Source organism: Pteropus alecto, unplaced genomic scaffold (genome assembly GCF_000325575.1).
Source record: "Pteropus alecto unplaced genomic scaffold, ASM32557v1 scaffold45, whole genome shotgun sequence".
Classification (NCBI taxonomy): domain Eukaryota; kingdom Metazoa; phylum Chordata; class Mammalia; order Chiroptera; family Pteropodidae; genus Pteropus; species Pteropus alecto.
The window spans coordinates 17,294,400-17,316,242 of record NW_006442491.1 but is presented as its reverse complement, the minus strand read 5'-3'; the positions used below and the strand labels follow the sequence as shown (position 1 = coordinate 17,316,242).

General features: G+C 48.8%; 1 protein-coding gene across 1 annotated transcript in view; it reads left to right on the top strand.

Annotated features, from left to right (window-relative positions):
* LOC102886606 (tyrosine-protein phosphatase non-receptor type substrate 1) overlaps window positions 1-21,563 on the top strand; it is a 23,841-nt gene extending 2,278 nt beyond the window's left edge. Inside the window, exons 3-9 of the mRNA XM_015596882.1 lie at window positions 5-293; window positions 3,962-4,282; window positions 4,791-5,120; window positions 7,055-7,165; window positions 10,192-10,216; window positions 16,396-16,435; window positions 18,919-21,563. Coding sequence (XP_015452368.1) covers window positions 5-293; window positions 3,962-4,282; window positions 4,791-5,120; window positions 7,055-7,165; window positions 10,192-10,216; window positions 16,396-16,435; window positions 18,919-19,173 — 1,371 coding nt within the window. The 3' untranslated portion in view covers window positions 19,174-21,563. The remainder of the gene's footprint in view (window positions 1-4; window positions 294-3,961; window positions 4,283-4,790; window positions 5,121-7,054; window positions 7,166-10,191; window positions 10,217-16,395; window positions 16,436-18,918) is intronic.
* The last annotated feature ends 280 nt before the right edge of the window (window positions 21,564-21,843 follow it).

Genomic DNA, 21,843 nt, shown 5'->3' with positions numbered 1-21,843 from the left:
ATAGACGGCCACTCTGAACTGCACCCTGACCTCCCTGCACCCCGTGGGGCCCATCCAGTGGTTCAGGGGGTCAGGGCCAGGCCGGGAGTTAATCTACAATTACAGAGGAGGTCACTTTCCCCGAATAACAAATGCTGCAGACACCACAAAGAGAAACACCATGGACTATTCCATCCGCATCAGTAACATCACCCCAGCAGACACCGGGACCTACTACTGTGTGAAGTTCCGGAGAGAAGACACTGACACCGTGCAGTTTAGGTCTGGTCCTGGCACTCAGCTCATTGTGAGTGGTGAGTACGGGGTGGGCCCTTTGTCCCTGGTGTGTGACAAGTCAATAAGAACATCATTCATTCTCTGAGCAGCAACTAAGAATCAGGGGCACAGTGAGTGCTACGGTCATGATCTGATTCACAATCCGATTTCACCCCTTCTACAGATCAGGGACATTGAGGCCAGGAGAGGTCATACTGTTTACTCAGGTCCCACAGCTGGTAAATAGTGGGAAAAGTCCGGAATCCATGTCTGCCTGGCTCCCCAGCCCTTGCCTTTTCTAAACCAGTCCAGCCCCTTGTTCCCAGGGAGGAGGGAGCTGAGAGTCTGAGCGACTTGCCTGTCACAAGGCGAGACCTCACTCTCGCCTCCAGAGAGTGCCCCCCTCAGTGCGCCGAGGTTTCTCCTCACTGACACTTACTGAGCACCTGCTGTGCCAGGCTCTGCTCCGGGTGCTGTGGCAGCAGCAGTGAACAACGCAGGCGTAGACTTCTCCCATAAAGCTTCGTTCTCTTCCCTCCGGTGAGGAGAAACCCATCCAGGGCAGGAAAGAGGAGAACGTGTTTTTTTATTTCACCTTCAGAAACATCAGACTGAGAAGAAATTCCTAAGAGGCACAGACTCACTGTTTACTCTGACAGCCCTGATGGGAGGAGGAGCCTGTGGGGAGTCACTGTGGGTCTGTCCGGGAAACCCTCCTGTGGTTCAAGGACCAACTCACATAGTCACTGAAGGTTCTAGGCAGAGCTAGGTCATCTCAGAATGTCCCTCACCCGCGGAAGAGGTTAAAGGTCACCCCACTGAGGAGGCAAAGTTGTTTTTGCCAGAGACCAAGGATCCTGAATCTTGGAATGAAAGCACATGAAGGACCTTTAGACCATCCAGCCCAATCGTCAATCTGTGTGGTCTTGGCTCAGTTTCCATGAGGTTCTGTTTCCCCATTCAGGTTTCTGTGAGGATAGGAGAGAATGTCTAGAAAGCCTTAAATCTGGTGGTATCTGGGTATTACCGAGCATGTAGCAGTTGAGAGCATGGGCCCAGCTGACGGCCTGGGTCACATCCCAGCTCTGTCGCTTTCCAGCTCTGCTATGTCTGGCCAGTCACTCTTCACATTGGGCCTCAGTGTCCTCATCTGTCAGTGACAGCACTGACCTCACAGAGCAGCTGCAAGGACTGAGTGAGTGAACATGTGAAGTGCTTAGAGCAGTGCCCAGCATGTAGTAAATGTGAGCTATGATGTGCCAAAGCCATAGGACCTTGGCCGGGTCATGTTCTTCCCCAGGCCTCGAGTATTAATGGGTTGAGAGTTGAGTTCGGTGCCTTTAACCTTGGCTGCTCATTAAAATCACCTGGGAAACATTGACAAGGTACCCAGACCCTGGTTCCACTCTAGAAATTCTGATTTAATTGCCCCGATATGGGCCTGGCAGCTGAATTTTTTAAATATTTAGAGGACTTGAAGGCACAACCAGGGCAGAGAGCCCTGAGCTAGTTGCTCCCTGAGGTCACAGAGGAAAAGTTGTATTTTTTTTTTCCCTTGGCAGAAGTGGCTCCCCCTGCTGCTGGGGCCGCAATGACAACTTTTAGGGCTTTCAGCGCTTCAGAATAGCATGTGCCTGAGATAGCTCATGGGAGCCCAGGAAAATGAGCCTGAGTGGAGTGTCAAGGACCCCGTCCAACAGAGCAGACCTGGACTGAGAGTGACTTCTTGTCCTCTCCAGCCCCAAAGAGGGGCAGCCTGGACACCCTGTACGGATCTGAATTCTAGTGCGGGGGATGCCTTCCCATCTTTAAACATATATGTGTCTAAACAGGCACTAGGATCCCTGCACATACTCACCGCTCAGCCCCAGAGCCCTCTCTGCCGCAACACACCAAAACGCCACTGCTGAAACCTGTCCTCCCTCCTTTCAAAATGCTTCCAGATTCTTTAAAGAGCTAATCTGCACAGAAATACCTGTGATCTCATGTGTGTTTTGAAAGCCAATTCACCAAACCTGTTTCCTGGGGAGATTATTAAAAAAGGAGGGAGAGAACCATAATTTGGTGGTTTCTCTGCTTTTTTCATTTGGGTTTTTGTATGGGAGCTGCAGGGAGCAGGATTCGAGACTTTCCTTGATGTTTCTACTGTGCATTTACGTTGCCTTCTTACAGCCTAAAGAACAACCAAGTTGTTTCAGAACAAGTAAGACCAGGTCTTATGATAACAATGATAGGCGTTATTTATTAAGCACCCACTATATGTTAGCCTCTGTTTTATACACATCTTCACTCCGCTTACTGGGGTGGTGTTTTGACACACACTTTGTACAGAAACAGACACAGGTTCAAGGATAAAGAATAGAGATGCTAAAATCAATCAGTCCTGTGTACGGTGAGGTGAACTCTACCCTTTACTCACTGCGTGCCCTTGGCCAAGTGGCATTCCTCCCTGAGCCTCCTCGCATAAGAGGGACCACACCGTGCCTCTCTCACAGGGATCAGCCCAGCATCAGGTTCCCAAGACGCTCTCAATAAGTGGTAACTGATCCCAGCCTCTCATCCCTGTAGGGGCATCCAGCTACTGGTGTTCTTATGACTCGTCTTATTCAAGTGGCACACTTATATCCTCAAAATGTTTGATGACTTTTAGGAAATAAGTTAAGTATTTAAAAATGCAAATATTTGTCATATTCGCTGCATGCCCATTGTTACAGAAGGTGTTGGATAATAATTAACAACTTAGAAACACCCTTAGGACCCTTCTATAGGGAACAACTGCCTTCACTTTAATTCACGGGTGTGTGGATGCGTTCAGGACACAAAAGAAGTCCTGCCTGTTTCATAGGCCTGTGTCTGTGTCTCTTCTAATTTAATAACAATTAAGAAATGAACCACCTTTGGCTTTCTCAGCGCTCAGTGATCTTTGTTTTCAACCCACAACTGAACCCAGATTCAGAGAACATCCCTTCATCCCTTCTCTCTTAAACTCAGTGATTGGCTCAAATTAGCCCCTACTGGAATATCTGTGGAAAGAATGAAAACTATGAAGTAAATCGATAAATTCCAGAAGGCAGAGCTCTGGATACAAATGAACTCTGGGTTCCAGATAGATCTGTGTTTGTTTATTTTCGTGAAGCACCTTCTGTTTTACTCAAAGCAAAAATGCTTCTGTTGCCTGATTTAACCCTCACTGCAGGCCCAGGAATGAAAAACGCCTACTATCCCATTTCACAGATGGGACTGGGATTGTGCCCCAGTCACACCTCTGGTTGACTGGCCAGCCTGGTTCTAGCTTTCACAGCAGTCCCACTGTGCCACCGCTTCCCCAGCATTCACTTCCATAAACACTTTCTCTGAAGTTGAGTTCTCCTAGGGAGGTCACCTAGGAACAATTAATACGAAGAGTGAGACGAATCAGTAATTTTGTTCCTGTGCTCGGCTTGGTGGGAAATCACCTGGCAGAGGAGAGGAAGTAGACTTTGAACTCAGGCCTGGAATTGCCTCGTTGCCCTGCTCCTACTCAGAGTTCGCCTCTAGGGACCTGTGTATCCTGCTATGTAAGATGAGGATGATGACCCCACCCTCCCAGCATTATTAGAGAGATTTTAAAAAATAATACATGAGAAGGTCCTTAACAGTGTTGCATGCTTATCCTTAGTGGTGATCATCACAAACATGTTTATTGCTTATTATGCTCCTTTTGTAGCCAAACCCTCTCCCCCCGTGGTATCGGGCCCCACAATGAGGGCGCAGCCTGGGCAGACAGTGAGCTTCACCTGCAAGTCCCACGGCTTCTCCCCCAGAAACATCATGCTGAAATGGTTCAAAGATGGGAATGAGCTCCCAGTCTCCCAGACCACCGTGGACCCAGAGGGAGACAGTGCTTCCTACAGCCTCTCCAGCACAGCCAAGGTGTCGTTGGTCCCGGGGGATGTTCGCTCCCAAGTCATCTGTCAGGTGGACCATGTCACCCTGCAGGGGGGCCCTCCTCTTCGTGGGACTGCCAACCTGTCTGAGACCATCCGAGGTAGATGCCCCTCACAACCAGGCCCAGCCCATACCTGGCCCCCGCCCTCCAGGCCTGCTCCTCCCCCTGCTCTTTGCTCCAGGCCTGGAATTGCCTAGAATCTATTTCCTGACACTCCTTTCCATCATCGGGTACCTGAATGTGCTGTCACTCACTACTGTTTAATGGCAGCTGCCAAGTGAACGCCTACCATTCTGTAGGTAGTTTCATTTACTTTACAATAGCCACTCCAATTATCGAGCACCTACTGTAAGCGAAGCCCCTGTGTTCTTGGTCATTTCATTTATTTTGCTACAGTTAGTATGTTCCCACTGCATGCCAGGGGCTGTGTTTGTTGATTTTGTCACATTACCCTAATAGAAGCTACTGGTTCTTGAGCACCTACTGTGTGCAGGGCACTGTGCTTAGTGATTTTATTCCTATGCAAAGAGCACTCTCAGTGTCCGAGGGGCTTTTTTATGATCTGTCTGTTCCACGAGGTCAGAGCTTCTGCGCTGTGCTGTTTCAGTTCCGCCCACCGTGGATGTTACCCAACACCCCTTGTCAGAGAACCAGGTGAACATCACCTGTCAGGCGAAGAAGTTCTACCCCCAGCGCCTACAGCTGACCTGGTTGGAGAATGGGAACGTGTCCCGAACAGAAACAGCCTCGGCCCCCACAGAGAATAAGGACGGAACCTTTAACCGGATGAGCTGGCTCTTGGTGAATTTATCTGCCCATAGGGAGAATGTGATGCTCACCTGCCAGGTGGAGCACGATGGGCAGCCAGCAGTCACCAAAAACCATACCGTGGAGGTCTCTGCTCACCAGAAGAACCAAAGCACAAATGGACCCCCTGGTGAGGCTTCCACTACACTGACCCAGCTTTTTTAAATTTTATCTTTATTTTTAATGTTAAAAGTAGTAATTCATGCTTATTGTAGAATGGTCTAGAAGTCTATAGATAGAACGCAGAAGCTCAAAGTGAGCTCCCATCCCCCAAATCCCACACTCCAAGAGTGGCCACAGGTAGAAGTTTGGTACACATTTTTATAGATTTTTGACATCAATACACATTCAAGACAGAGAGAAGGGAGGAGGGAGATGATCTGTTCACAGCGTCCTGCCTCGTGCTTTCTTCACCAGCTACTGCGTTCACCGTTCCATGTCTGCCCCACCCGCCTCCTTGCTCTTTCTAACAGCTTCCTAGTGTCCCTGGCTGCCACTGCAAGCCTGCCCCACTGGGAATGGGGCAGGGGTTGGAAATGGGGCAGGGGCTTCAGGATGTTTGTACTTTTCTCTAGTATAATCACTGCTGCAATAAATGTCGTTGTACATATTCTGTTACATGTGCAGCTATTTCTGTGGGACCATTTCCCGAAGAGCATTTCTAGGCCAAAGTGCATGCCCATTTAAGATGATGTAATGCCGCCACTCTCATGGGAGAGTAAAAGGTGTCAGAGTTTCATTTTCTCAGCCCCCTTCCAACCTGTTGTCAATATATCTCTCTTCTTCCTTCAAACCGGCAGCACTGTTTGGCATTTCGATGCCACTGTGGAATGCTCCATCACTGTCATTAGCATGGCTATGCCTTATACAGCAGACCCTTTAAACGGATTAGAATAGAGGCATTTCTTTTCTTCATGCAACCTTCAAGGGAATAGGGAAGCTCTAAAGAAGACTTGGGACCTTGTCAAGGTGTCCCTTTGATGTCACCAATGCTAGTTTTCATAGGAGAAGCACTGCACTGGGAGACAGGATGTGTGGATAAATCTCTGGCTCGGTCACAGATTTGCTGGGTGACTCTGGACAAGTCATTGTCTCCCTCTGGCCTCTCCACTTGCTCATGGCAGTGTTGAAGGAAATGGGCTTTCTGACTCTCAGCTTCGAGTCTCAGCTACTAGGGACCATGGCTGTCTTCTGTAGCATTGTAGCTTCAGGACCTGGCACACAGCCTGGCATATAGTAGGCACTCAGGAAATATCTTTGGAAAGGATGAAAATAAGTTGGTTGGTTGATAAGTTAGTGAGTGAGTTAATCCTCAGAGCTATCCAATGAGATAGAGATTATTCTTGGCCGCAATAACACAAGAGGAAGCCTGCGTGTAGAGTGAGATTTAAATTACTTGCTCATGGTCACTCAACTAGGGGCATTGATTTGAACTCCCGTTTTCATAGCTCAGAACCCTGGTCCCGACTATCCACTATGCTCTAGTGTGGGATCCCCTACCTGTGCCCTGGAGCCAGCCAAGTCCCCATCTCCATTTCATGTGTCCTGGGTTCAGAGTTCCTATGCCCAGGTCCCAGGCACAGATCAGCGGACAGCCCCGAGAGCTCTGCAGTGTCCATTAGTCAGCTGCATGTCTGCTATTCCTCACTGTCCCTTTCTCTGCCCCCTGGCTACTGTGTGATACCCAGTCACAGTTCCGGGTTTTGGATGGGCCTGTGTTGACATGGTGGCCACTCTGGTTCACTCATTTGAGGAGGATGTTTATGTTCCAAGGGAATGAGATTTCTGCCCGCATTCTGCAGATCGAGTTCCTTCATGGCTGTCAGCACCAAACAGTTTTCCTCCTGGCATCTTGGCATGGTTTTAATGCTGCCCGTGGGTAACCCACGTGGGGAAGTGTGTGCAGACCCATGAACATGTCCATGTGGCTCCAAACATCTGAGAAGGCCCAGCCAGTTGTTCTCAGTTATTGATGCCTGCCTCGTGGTGAAAAGAGGCAGTGGGTTTTAATTTTCTTTGTTTTCAATTAATGTGCATGAAGCCTCTATTCTGTCTGGTCTCTAGGTGAGAATAACAATTTGAATAGTATCTTTATTGCGGTGGGTGTGGTGTGTGCCTTGCTGGTGGCCCTACTGATCGCGGCCCTCTACCTCCTCCGATTCCGACAGAAGAAAGGTGAGTGGATTCCCTGCTTCTTCCCCAGGAGTTTGCCTCTGGGCTGTCCTTCCCAGAGGGAGAAGCCACTTGAGTACTTGGAGCTATATAGTAGGCACCGTAAGCCGTAAGGATGTCCATTTACCTCTAGTAACAAGAAGTCCAGAGGTAGCAGTGCCATGGCTGACATGGCACTTTCACCAGGCTGGAATCTGGGTGGATCCCTCCCGCAGCCTTCCCCTCATGGCTACAAGATGGCCATAAATGTGCCAGGCCTCACATCTTCATGGGACCACTACTGAGGTGGAAAGCAGGGAGCTGTCAGGGTGGCAAGAGGATCTCAGGAAGAAAGAATATTTCCCAGGAGCCCTCTGGCAAACTTCTGCTTTCCTATGACCTGCCCAAGTTACATGCCCAGCCCCTAGGCAGGAGACTGGAAGGGGATAGGGTTAATACCACCACCTACCTGCAAGGCTGTTGAGAGGATTAAATGGCTGACTATACATAAAACATTAAGAAAGTATCCCTCACACAGCAAGTGTTCAATAAATATAAGCTCCTGTCGTCAGCATTATATGTGAGGCCAGAAACATGAGCCACCTCCCTGGAAAGCTCCCCTCACAGTGGCAAAGTGTGCAGTCTTTGACTCGACAGCGGGAGCATACAAGTTCAAATGCAGGACATCGTCCGTGTGTGTGTGTGTGTGTGTGTGTGTGTGTGTGTGTGTGTGTGTGTCTGTGTCTGTGTGTGTGTGTAGTTGCTACTGTGGCAAGGCTTCTGACTTTAGATTCAGACAAACCAGGGTTTTTATAGGCTCTAAACAATTAGTTTAACTGACTTCCATGGGCCTCAGTTTCCTTACCTGTAAAATGGGTATAACAATGCCTATGTTGAAGGATGGTGTGAACCCAAAGAAGCTCATGGGAAATAACATGACACATTCTCAGTCCTCAGAAAATACAAGTTCTCTTTCCCATTCTCAGAGGAAACAATTTTAGGCCAATGTTTCTGGAACTTATTTGACTACAAGTGATAGAAATACATTTCATGTCTCAACCCAACACATACACACCCCTATGGATAAAATTAGAACTCTGATATTTTCATTTTTGTCATGTTCTATACTAAGTTCTCTTAAAAATGCTGGTTGTGAACTACCACGTGCCACAGCCTGCAAAGTGTGAAGTGTTGTCTTGAGCTGCCTTTCTGCATTCAGTCCCCCAGCCTGAGCTTGGATGGGCATGTTGTGCATCAGTCACATACATGTCTCTTCTGCACACCCTCACCTCTGCCCCCTAGGTGCCCCTCCATCCTGGGCTGGTTGGAAAGACTTAGCTGTGAATACTGGCCCAGCCTCAAGCTTCCATCCAGAAGGGCCAGAGTCAGGCTCCACATCTCTGGAATCTGGAAGAGGTTCTGCCAAATGATCTACCCGGGGTTTCCCTAAAGTTCTGGAGAGCCCCTGCGCAGGAAGGACTCCTTCTTCAATGGCAAAGCAGGGTCCATTATCCACCAAGGATAACAAGCCGGCCCATCAGATGGAGCATTCATGGTAGCCATTGGTGAAATCTCAACCTCTCTTTAAAGGTTCATCTCTGAGCACCATGTCACTTCCAGTACATATGAACTCATTACTGTGGCTTAGGCATAAGTGAACCAGTGCTCTAGAGGAGGAACGGGGATTTGGAGAGCTGCAGACAAAAGTGCAGGTCATCGAGCCCCTGAGCTGTGTGTACAGAGCCTAGATCTCAAACATAGGCTCCAGTGACAGGGACAACTAGCACTCATTCAGCTCTTCTGATGTGCCAGGTACTGTTCTCACTACAGACTTCTGCTGTGGTATTACTAACCCCATTTACATACGAGGAAACTGGAGGATGGGAAAGTTATTAAACTTGCTCAGGGTCTCATAATTGGTGAGTGATGGGACCAGGATTCAAACCTTGGCAGTGGGTCTCCAGAGACCACTCTGCACATCACTTCCACTCTAATGAAATGCTCCCTTCTCCCTCATTGGTCCCATCCTCTACCTCAATACTCTCAGTGAAATACCTTAATTTCAACTCAACCACTTACTAGGTCTGTGATCCTAAGGAGTCATCCAGTGTCTTTGGTATAAAATGAGAGCAATTGGCGTCCTGTCATTGAATTCCCTGAGACAACTCATGTCCCAAAACTTTTCAACCCACCAGCCTCCATTCAAACATTAGATGCTGAGCTGCAGCCTTCCCAACTTGCACCCACTCACCTAAAAATCTGATACCTGTCCAGGCACCAAGCATTAATCTGGCAATAAGAATTCTTGCATCGTAGCAGCCTCCAGCCTGTTAACATGTGGTACAGAGCACATTTCAGTGTGCATGTTGCTTTTTAATTACAATTTTGCAGTGAAATTCAACTCAAATGGTGGCCGAACCCCGGCGGCTTCTCTGCTGGATGCCCCATATCACAGGTTTAAAAATCCCTGAACCAGATGGACCCTTTCTTTCTTCCCAAGATCTTTTTTTGGAAAGTGGTGACATGAAGATAAATGCGTGTCCAGCCCAAACTTGTGAATTAGAAAGCTGAAATCCTAACTCAGAGAGGGAAAATGACCCATCCATGGTCACGCAGCAAACAAGTTGGTGGCAAAGTGGGATTCACACCCACTCCCTCAACTAGCAGCCCAGCTTAGAAGGACCCACACTGGCACCCAGGATTGCTCTAGGGTCTCGGGTAAGGCGTGTGGTGAATGGAAGTGAGGCCCAGACAGAGGTAGAGCAGGTGGCCCCTCCCAGGCTGAAGGCTGCTTTCGGATCTGACCTTTGGCAATTCCCAGAAGTAGGAAGGCAGGAAGGCCCAGCACACTGGTTTTCCTCAATGGGAGATAATGGGCCACCCCACTGGGGCAAGCATGGGGTTTTCTGTGTTTGGAAGGATATAATTTCAACAATTTCTCCCCATGTCACTGGAGGCAAACCTTTGCACCACCCCCACCACCCCCAAAAAAAGGTTACATAAGAAAAGCATGGGTTAAATAACTGGCTTTCGTTTCTTCTCTCTTTCAGCCAAGGGATCTACTTCTTCCACAAGGTAAGTGCATTGCTGGGCTAGGATGCTTTTGCAATTGTTATTTAGTTGTTCGATAGCCCCCAAAACTGCAAAGTATAATCCATACCCGCTGACCCTGTACCAGTCAACTTTTCTGTGTCTTTCTTTTCTAAGCTCCTCATACCAGGCCCGTTTTTTGGTTTTGCTTTGTTTTGTTTTGTTTCTGGGCCCATTTTTAATTATGGTCTCAAATGAGGAGATTTCTCGGCACAGAGGCACCAATTGCTTGTGTGCTGTCCACAGACAGCGAGACTCTTATTAAATCCTGTTTGGACTGTGACGAGGCCTCCTACACATGCCTCCTATACTTTGCCTTCATTCATTAAATATTTATTGAGTACCTTGGCACGGGTGGCCCTGGGAACACCGGGTGAGTAGGATAGAAAGCACCTGTGCCTTCCTGAAGCCCATGCCCTGGTCAGAGGCTAAGGCGATGACATTATATCACAGATGGTGCATTCATTTGTTGATTCATCTTATCAGTGATTTTTACTGAGACCCTACTATGCACCAGCTCTGTTCTGGGTGCTGGGGATACAGTGAATAATAATTAGTGAATAATAATTAGTCTGGGCTTAAATGGGGCTCAGACACAAGTAAGAGAAGCAGGCAGTAAGTACAGAGGTAAAATGATATATAATGTCATGTCAAATGGTGACAAATCAAGCACAGCGAAGGGATGGAGATTTATTGCAGGGCTATGTTAGGTAGAGGAAGGGGCCTCCTCTGAGGAGGGGTAGTGATCAGAGTCCTGAGCTGGGAGCTATGAAGCAGAGATATGTGCTGGGTGAGAAAGGCAAGATGTGCCTGGAGGCACAGAGAAGGCCTGTGCAGCTGGAATGAGGGGAAGGGCAGGAGGTAAGGTCAAGGAGATGCAGGTCCATGGTCTCTTAGCTGAAGCACATGCAGTCAGATGTTACTCATCCAGACTTTTCATCTTTTAGGAAGGCCCCCAGTATTCACCCCGGTAGAGTAGAGGCAGCACCTCATAATCTATCATGTAAATGTATCTGCTTAGAAATGTATGAGCATCCATACTAAGGGCAATAAACAAAAATTATAAATAGCTTCATTTTGGTTCAGGTCAGGTTTTACCACAAAACAGATTTTGCAAATCTTTGAAATTTTTAGAGCTTAGTGGATTTCAGAATTCCAGAGCAGAGACTGAGACATCTGGAGTGGAGGCCAGCAGTCAAGGACCTGTGGCTGTTAGAACTTGGAGTTTTATCTCTACTGGGATGAGGAGCCATGAGAGGGAGAGGGTCTGACTTTAATTTTAAAAGTATCACCCTGAGTGTCGTGTGGTGACCAGGCTATAGAAATTGAGGGTGGAGGCAGAGAGGCCAGGGAGGAGGCCGCTGCAGTGGTCCCAACAGATGATGGTGGCCTGGACCGAGGTGGTGGGAAGGGCTGAGAAATGGTCAGATTCTGGATATATTTGGGTGGTACCAAGAAAATTTGCTAATAGATTGGATACAGAATCCCAGTGTTGGAGGCAATGGGGATACTGTGCGTGTGTGTATATCAAGTACACTCTTTTCCAAGGGCAAGACTTGGCTTCCATCTTTTGCCTAAACACCTTCAGTGGTTCTCATGGCCCTCAAAATAGTCCATATGTCCTACTGAGGCCCTCAGGCCCCTTGTGGTCCAGCCCCTGCTGACTTGGACAGTTTCACTTTTGGCCATTCCCCAGTGTTTAAATTCTGTGGCTCAGCCATGCTGCACTCCCTCCACTTCCTCCTGCACGCTGCGGCCTTGCTCTCCTCCTAGCCCTTGGAGGAGGCCGGCCCCTCGCCCTGAGGTGCGCTCCCCCACCCCTGCTCACACACCATCCGAGGTCCCCACAACTCCAGATGGAAGCAGTCACAGTGGGCTCCATGAATAGTGACCCCCGGAGTTGTGTGACATGAAAGCTAGAGCAGCACCCCTTCTTTCACCTGGTTGCCTCCCGCTCTTATTTCTGGGTTCAGCAAAGGCATTGCCTTCTTCGGGATCAGCAGCCCCTCATGTGAGCCCTCCTGGTGCCCTTGCATTGACATCCTGGTGTGTTCCAGCTATCTCAGCACTCATCCCCAGATTATAACCCATCCCTCTTGAGGGCAAGGATCATTTCCCTCATGTTCACTGCTAATAGCTGCTGAACGTGGCACTGTGCCTGGAATGGAATAGGTGCTCGGTAATGAACAAATGAATGAATAAATGAATGAAAGCCATCCCAAACCACTGCAGCAATCTCCTCCTCCTTCTCTGACTCCCTAAACTCAGTGGCTTCACGGCCCCAAATATGAAAGTATCTCTCTTTTGTGTTTTGTTTTTATTGTTGTCATTATTTTTTACTTGTCTTATCTCCCCAATTAAACAATAAGTTCTGAAAGAAAAGGGCAGTATCAATAGTAATAATAACAGCAGCATCAGCAGCTAACATTTATCGAAGACTCCCTGTGTTCCAGGAACTGACCTATGCCTTTTACCTATATTAGCTCAGTGGTGATTTAATTATCTCAAAAAAACAAAAACAAAAACAAAAACCTATGATTTACCATTATTCCAATTTAACTGAATAGTGGTTCTCAAACTTCAGTGTATAACAGAATCCTCTGGAGGGCTTGTTAAAACACAGAATTCTGGGCCCCATCCTCCAGAGTCTCTGATGCAGAGACTTGTATTTCTAACAAGTTCTCGGATGGTGCGGATACCACTGTTCCCAAGCCAGACTTTGAGAACCCCTGTTCTAACAGGTTATTATTGTCCCTGGGTGTGGTTGAGGAAACTGAGGCTCGGAGAAGTCATGTGACAATCTCAAGGTCCTACCTTGTAAGTGCTGGCACTGCGACTCCCACCCAGATTTCTCTGACACTCAAGCTGATGCTCTTTATCTGTACCCATGCCTCTTGCTGCCTATTTCTTCTTCCCCAGAGAAGCCAGCCGTTTTCTGCCTGTTTTTTATTTTTCCAGCGTGAGCCTACCCAGGGAGCCGTGAGATCACTTGTTCCCTTTCATCTCTCTAAAGCAAAGCGATAGCTAGCGAGCAGTAATGGTGTTTTCCCATGTAGCAACTGCTTCCACTTGGTTGGCTGGGATCAGACACTTTCCGGAGGATGGTGGTGTGGGTAACACTGAGCATCACAGGGAGGGTGTCAAGGGGGCTGCCGCTGCTGTGAGCTCAAAGGGCCCTTTAGGCTGCAGGGCCAGTGGAGGGACTGGCTATTTTCAACCCCCTGGGTTAGGAACGTACAGGCAGAACATCATCTGTAATCTTCCCCAGCTCAGACGACAGAAAAATGTGTCTGCTCCCTTAATTGGGCACTGGGGTTCATGCAGTTAGCCATTTGTTCACTTGTCAGACATTCACTACGTTTATTCTTGGAATATTTAGGGCTTCCTTGATTCTTTCATTTATTCATCTGATGGAGCCCAGCTCAGTGCCAGGCCTTAAGCTGGGAGATTGCAAAGGAGAATAAAAAAAGACACTAGCCTCGGTCTCATGGTACTTTTGATCCAATGAGAGAGACGTTTATTCATTCATTCATCCTACAAAAATCTACAGTGAGCTAACGAGGCACCAGCCTGTTACTGGGTGTCAGGGCTCCAGTGATGAAGGAGATGGGCCTAGTTCCTGCCCACATGGAGCTCACGGTCCATTAGGTGACCAAACAAGCCAGGAGGTTAATACATAGCATGATACAGATGCCGACTATATAAAATACAGCTAGGCATGGGGCAGAGCAGGAAGTGGGGTACAGTGGGCAATCAGGGAAGGCTTGCCTGAGGAGGTGACATTTAGAAGATAGCGGAAAGATGAAAAAGCTCCAGCCATGGGGATATCTGGGGCAAGAGTAGACCAAGCAGAGAGAACAGTCAGTGTTAAGACCCCGAGGCAGAAGCAATTGGACGTGTTCATGAACATGGACAAGGCCAGGGCAGCTGAAGTGGAGTGGGCCAGGGAGAGAGAGATGGGGGACTAGAGCAGTCCGTCGGGGCAGGTCATGTGGGAATGTGGAGATGGACTTAACTGTGTGGGGAGAAGGGGTTAGGGTTTTGAGCAAAATAAAAGATGTGACATCACCTAGGCATTTTACATGTGGAATAGTGTACAAAGGGACAGAATAGAAGCAGGGTCACAGGGAGGCACCTCAGGGATCTAGGGAGCTGGGGGAGTGGAGGTGATGGCGTGCTCGGGTTTGAAATGTACTTTGGAGACAGAGTCAACAAGTCTTGTGGTGGATTAGATGTGGGTTGTAAAGGAGAAGAGAGGAGACTCAGGGGTGGTTCCCACTTCCTTAGCATGAGCACAGGGCTGAGTAATAGCAGTGCCACTCACTGAGATAGGAGAGACCCAAGGAGAAACAGACACACACACAAAATTGATGATTTCTTCCTGTCTGAAATACTACTGTGAAAGAGAGGAACTCGGTGTTTGGAGAATGGAGTTTGAAGGTTCAGTGACAGTTTCCCCGAGTAAGGACTATTTGAAACAGGATCTGAGGGAAGAGAAAGAGTAAACTAGATGAAGAGGCAAGGGGGGACTGAGTGTGCAAAGGCCCTGGGGCAGCCTGGCTGGCATTCATTCCAAGTCTCTTTTGAGTATTTTTTGAGCACCCATGTGGTGAGGAAACGTGAGAGGAAGACAGACAGACACATAAACCATATGGGAGAATATGCAAGGAGGTTTGATGCTGTCATCACTGTCGCAGAAGCCTCCCCAAGTGTGTGAAGCCATACTTGAGTCTGGAAAGATACACAAAAATTAAACAAGAGAAAAAGTGGTCAAGATGGTCATTCAAGGGTATCGCTGACCCATAAAGTATGTTGCATTGTGCAGCCCTGTTGAAATATTCAGTGGATGGCTAAGTGAGTAAATGAGGGCAGAGGAGTGAATGAGCCTGTGGGGAGGGGAGTCAGCAGGGGCCACATGGGGTTTACGAGCTGGATGATGAGTCAGACTTGAACCCAAGGCAGTGGGGGCTCCAGAAGGCTTGGAAGCTGGAGGAGTGTGGATACGTCTGCATGAGCTTCCTTACCAGACAGTGTCCCTGCCCCTGGAGGGCCGTTTGTGTGGCCACGTGGGGCCTGTCATGCCCCCGAACTGCTTTCTGAGCCAAGTGCTCGTGCCAAATCCATTAATAATCCCGCGGCCAAGCCCCATTGCTCATTTATGACATTATCCAGGCTAACATCCCCAGAGTCGCCGACTGGAGAATTTACACAACTCCGGCAGAACCAGTGGCTCTGGTTTGCTCACCACCTTGACCATGACCCTGCAGTGAGCCAAGGCACTGCCTCCAATTACAGAATCAAGTGCATGAACAGCTTCTTTGATTAACCAGGGCACTTGGTTCCCCTCTCTCTCTCTCTCTCTCCTTTTTTTTTCAGTGATAACACCTAGATGTGTATAATATAGAACATTTGGAAAATATGGGAAACTAAAAAGAAGAAAAAATTCCGCCCAAAGACCACTCCTGTTAGCATTTTACTATCTTTCCTTCCAGTGTTATTCACACGTTTTTCATAATTGAGATTATTCCACTGAGAATTTTGCTGTTTCGCTTATCTTTCAATATAATTATTTGTAATAAAAAAGAAACCTCTTCATAAACCTTTTAAATCTTTATCTATGAGTCTATTCTCATTTTCTTAACCAGTCCCAATTGGCAGAGCTATAAGATACAGACCTCCCTCCCCTGCCCTGCCCTTCGACAGATGCTTCTGTGCCTATTTCTATATTTTGAATTCCACCCCCCCACCACCAAATGCAATTATGAGTCAGAAGATGAAAACACCTTCTAAGCTCTTGATTTGGCCAAGCTTCTTCCCAAAAAGGTTGTACTGACTTACCCCTCCCACCAGCAATGTGTGAATGTGCCAGTTTCACCATACCTTCCCCAGCACCGTGTATTATAATTTTTAAAGATCCTTGCCGATAAAGGAGGTAAAAAAAAAAAAAAAGAAGTTTGATAGTGCATTGATTAAAATGTCCTTTTAGTGAGACTGACTCTTCTGTCCAAACATTCTTCGATAAGCAGTTGTATTTCTGTTGTGAACCACTCATCCATGTCCTCCACCCATATAGGAAATGGAACCTCAATGTTATTCTTATCAATTTACATGAGTGCTTGAGATAGGGAGGATATTTTTATCTTTGTGTCTCTTTCCTTTTTTAGGTTGCATGAGCCCGAGAAGAACGCCAGAGAAATAACCCAGGTACAGTCCTCGCTGAGGCGCCCTTCCTGGGAAACTCAGTGGTGTGATTTTCTTGCATCAAGCAGAGTTGCAGATCCTGTTCTAAATTAAGATTCCTTCCCCAGGGTGGGAGGGTGCGTTTTTCCCTTGTCCTCTGCACATTCTCTCCCTCTGCTCCAGCACATTCTCTCCCTCTGCTCCAGAGAGTCTGTCTCCACCTCCTTGACTCAGTGCCACCCATTGCACAACGCCGGGGAGCACCCTTCGCAATGTGTTCTATGTACATGGAGCCAGGCTGCAGTCTTCCTTAGTGCGGATCGCGTCCTCCTGCCTCCATGCTTTTCCCCAGGCCAGCCCCTCCGCCAGGAGCACCCTGCCCAGCTCACCCCGAGCTCTTCCTTGTTTCTCACACGGAGTAACACACAGTGCTGCCAGTCTTTCTTGCCTTTGCTCATGGAAAGATCCTGTGTCACTAATTACCTCCTGCAAGGACAAACTCCCTCCAGCTGGCAATGTCTCCTCATTGCCGAGGAGATTTCACAGGCAGCATGGTTGGCCTGTTTCCGGAAAACCCAGCCTTGCTCCTTACCGGTGGACGTTGTCAGACCTCGGAGGCAGAGAGCTCCCCTGCGTCTTGTAACAAGACAGGCTCTGCCCTGAACCAGGAACAAGAGGGCACCAGCTGTCCTTGACATTTTCCTGGCTGTTGTCATCATTTTACATGTAATCTGTTGAAGAGAGACAGGGCTGGTAAAAGGCATGATATTTGTAGACCAGAATGCTGTGGCCTGCTCCTCTGATCCAGTGCGGCCCCCCAGCAGCCCTGGGCATGACCTCAGGTGGTAATTAGAAGACAACTTCCAATCATGGCACAGGGGGACCTTCTCCCCAGTCATATTACCTCTGGACTTCTTTCTGGAATCTTCTGGGGGAAAGAATGACAGTAAAAAGAACTGGTCACTAAAACCTGTGCAAAATTTAGTCAGCAAAGACTTACTATGTGCCCGGCCTTGGGCAGTGAGCAGGGCAGCCACGACCCAGCTCTTGTGAAATTTGCAGCCCTGTGTCTGGGATGCCTGGTGCCAGGTGCCAGCCTTTGTCAGGAGGAGGATTTAAGGCTGTCGGTGAAGGTTTCCGAGAGAGAAGTGTGAGCGTTCAGGGTTCGGGACAGAGGAGCTGCATGGTCAGAGCACAGCTTTAGAGTCCAACAGACTTTGGCTCATCTCTAGCTACGTGACTTTGACCAAATTTTTTAACCTCCCTGGGTCTCAGTTTCTTCATCGGTAAAATGGAATACATAATTCCTACCAAGGAGGGCTGTGAGAGGGCCCGAAGAGGGCCATCCAGGTGATAGCATGGTGCTTCTAAGCCCTCGAGAACTGAGATCTGTGGTTATTATCGTGTACCCACCAGAAGTTACCATTGTGAGGAGCTCCTCCCCGCTTCTGCAGCATAGGTGTGGGGCATGGAACGAGCAAAGTGTATCATTCCTGATGGGTAACTTTAAGATGCAGTCGTGAGTGATAAGATTAGCAAATGGGAGATAGATGTTCAGGTTTGCTGGTTGATTACGACCATTTATGGAACATATGTGCTCACTCAGTAGATGCCAGGCTCCATTCTAAGAGCTTTACCTGGGTGGTCTCATCCGATACTCACAGCGACTCTGGGGATAGATATAATTATTATCCCTACTTTACAGATGGGGAAACTGAGGCCCAGAAAGGTTAAGGGAATTGTCAAAAGTCCCCCAGCTAGAGAGAACAGATCCAGGATTTAAACTCAGACTTCTGACTGCAGAACCTTTACCGCCCTGATAACTGGTGTCTTATTCTCACATGCCTCATTCTCTGTCACCCAGTCCCCAGCTTCACCTTATCCAGCTGAAATTGTTGCCATTCATTCAACACTGATTAGGCTTCTTCTGTTCCAGCCTTTGTTTCTGAGTCATACAAATAAATACCTAGTGAATATTTGCTGGATAAATGAGCAAATGAAGAAATGTCCCCACCCACTGGGGGATCAGCATCTACTCGGACCACCAAATGGTCACAGTCCTAGATGATGGGTACTCTAATGGAGAAACGTGGGCTGAGGAAGCACAGAGAAGGAGCCCTGGACCCAGCCAACAGGAGGGTCTCAGAATGAAGTGATGCTCATGCTTAAATGCACAGGGTGGATTGGGTTTCCTTACGAGGAGAAGAAGGAGAACGGATGCTAGGCAGAGGAAGGAGCATTGGCAGGGCAGGACAGAATCGTGGGAGGTGACATTGATTGAGGTGACCATACTAGCCTTTAGGAAGATCCTTCAGGCTGTGAGAGGAGGGAGGTGGGCTGGAGGATAAGGCTGGAGACAACTAACCTTGGCCAGAGAAGAGCTGAGTGTGAATTAGAGCTGAGTCAGTGGAGGCCAAGAGGAAGGAGACAGAAGCATTCAGATGTGGTACCTTTGAGTGGGTGAGAGGCTAGGAGCTCCAGAATGACCTTGCCTTCGTCTCATTTAGGTCCAGGACAACAATGACATCACATATGCAGACCTGAACCTGCCCAAGAGGAAGAAGTCAGCCCCCCAGGCCACCGAACCCAAGATCCACACAGAGTATGCCAGCATCCAGGCTGTCCCACCGCCCCCGTCTGAGGACACTGTCACCTACGCCGACCTGGACATGGTCCACCTCAACCGGGCCCCCAAGCAGCCAGCCCCCAAGCCTGAGCCATCCTACTCAGAGTATGCCAGTGTCCAGGTCCAGAGGAAGTGAAGAGGGCCTACATCGTCTCTGGGTCTGTGCCCATGAGCCTTCTTGTCCCATGTGGGGCATCTGTAATGAAGACAGCCAGCCCAATTCCCGGAAGGCCGGGGTGGCGCCGGTCCTGGGACCCAAGAATGAGGCTAGCTCTTGTCTCCACAACTCACCTGGCTCTCCAGTATTTCCAGGGTAGCCACAGCCCCCCACATTGCCACACATGGAGGCTGATGTTGCCAGATCAGCCATGGAACCCCCCTAGGAACTGGTCAGAGCCACTGGGGGTCCAAGAACTCTCATGCCTCTCTCCATCAACCGTGGGTCTTGGCAACTCTTGACTGCCTTCTTGATGCTCTGCAGGCTGATCTTCCAGGGTGTGGAGGGAGAAAAACCCTACCTCCTCTTCCCACCACCACCACCACCACCACCCAATGGGAGCGTTGGGAAAAGTTTTCTATTTAGATTGAACTGCCCCATTCATGGAGAAGCTGGAAAAAAAAAAAATCTGGGACTGCATCCAGAGACTCAGTGAGGTTGCCACCAACTGTCCTGGCCTCCCTATCCCTGGACTGATGAGCCACAAGCCCTGGGGAGGAGAGGACCCTCTGAGGAACCCTCCACCACCACCAAGGACTGAGGAACAAGGCCCTCCTCCTCCTGCCCTCTGAGACTCCTTGAGGACCCAGCATCCTGGCAGTGACACTCCATACGGACCCACCTCTCTTTTCTCAACCTGAGCTTGCTTCCCTCAGCTAGCACTAACTCAGCAACATCTCGCTGTGGACACCTGTAAATTATTGAGAAATGTGAAATGTGCAATCTTGAAACTGAGGTGTTAGAAAATTTGATCTGTGGTGTTTTGTTTTGTTCTGTTTTTCCTAAAACAACAGCAGCATTATCTTGGCTCCTTGTCACGTGTTGAAGTACATGGTTGGGTCTTGTGCCGTCTAAGGTTTAGCAGTTGGTTTCCTGGAGGGAATATCTTACGACAGAAACTAACTTCATCTGTGCCCCAGAGCCGTGAGGATGGGGAAGAAGGTTCCAGTTTGGCTGCTCCATGGAGACCCTTAGACTTCTCTCCAGGACTCAATCGGCCACGTTCTCAGCCGAGCCACGTGGCTGGTACGACTGCCTTCCTGCCCGCTGTGTGGTAAGTCCAAACCTGCCAGTGCTTCTCTAGGCTGCCTCCTTCACCATGCAGTCTTGTTGAGACCTAACGCCTCAGTTCGCTCACCCAGAAAGAGGGGAGAGGACAGATGCCTTCCATCACTCCGCCTCCCCCACCATTGCTCGCAAGCACTTTAGAGCCATGCAGGGTAGTAAGCTGTGCCTGGCTGTTTCCCCCACCCCTTTAGCAACCTTCCCTCATTCCAGCTCTCTGAGCTGATCTCTACAGGAGGAATCTTCCATTTCTACTCTCAAACCCTATTGGGATCAAACTGGAATAAATCCAAGACAGCCAGAAGGACTGGGCAGCTGTGAAGTCAAGACTGACCCGCCTTGCTGTCCCTCTATCTCAGGAGGTTGGGCAGAGACTGTGACCCATTATCCTCTGAGCCCCACCCTTCCAATTCAGTGTAGGGGCCTGGCTGGGCCCAGGGCAAACAAATGTTGCATTCTGTGTGTGTTCAGTCTTCACGTGTAACTGATCAGCTCTTAGAGCTGAGACACTAATCTTCACTGCCCCCCACACACACCCACCTGAGTCCAGCCCTTTGGTGCCCAAGGGATTCCTGGCTCGGGCCATTGGAGAGAGAAGCTGAGCCATCCTGCCTGTCAGCATGTCCTACAGGTGGAACTCCAGGAGCTCAGCACACACCCGGCTCTCTTGGGGCAGTGATTTGGTGTTTTACATAATGGCAGCCAGGAATGAGCTGAGCCAACAGGCCATGTGGGCAGCTTTGGCCCGACGAGTCAGAGTGTCTCTGTGGCATCTGGGAGCGCAGTGGTCCAGCCACCTGGCTCGGGCTTTTTCCAAATTCCAAAAGGTTGACTTGCAAACTTTCATCTCCATCGCTTCAGCACAGAGAGAGCCCATGTGCGTGAGCGCGCGCACACACACACACACACACACACACACACACTCACACAGAATCTTCAAAGGATGTTTTTTTGGTGCCATTTTAATTTAATTTTATTTTGAATTTTGGAAGAGGAGTAAAGGAATGAGGCCAAGGAAGCCATGTAGCTTTAGCTCCATCCTGGCAGCCTGGAGAGTCTCATACCTTGTGTATCGAACCCCAGGAAAAGGAAGAGGTTAAAACAACAGTGCGGAAGGAGCGTGGTTATCGGGAGTTTATTTTAAGACGCTGGGAAGGAAACAGGCCCCATTTTGTATATAGTTGCAACTTAAACTTTTTGGCTTGCAAAATATTTTTGTAATAAAGATTTCTGGGTAACAACGACCCCTTTGGGTGTTGAGTGTCCTTGTCTCTGTGAGTGTGTCCCGCTGTCACCTGGGAGAGGATCACATGTGGCCCTAGGGCTTGGCAATGATTGCAGTGTCTGGTCCTCTCTTGGGTTTTATATAGACACAAAGACTTTGTTTCTCTGGCTCAGAGGGAGTCAGTGTAAGGTTGTGCCCAAGACACCTGCATAAGCAGAATTTCAACAGACAACTGAGTTTGAATCTGGCTCTGCCACTTCATAGCGGCAGAAATTCGAACCACTCACCTCTCTTAGACT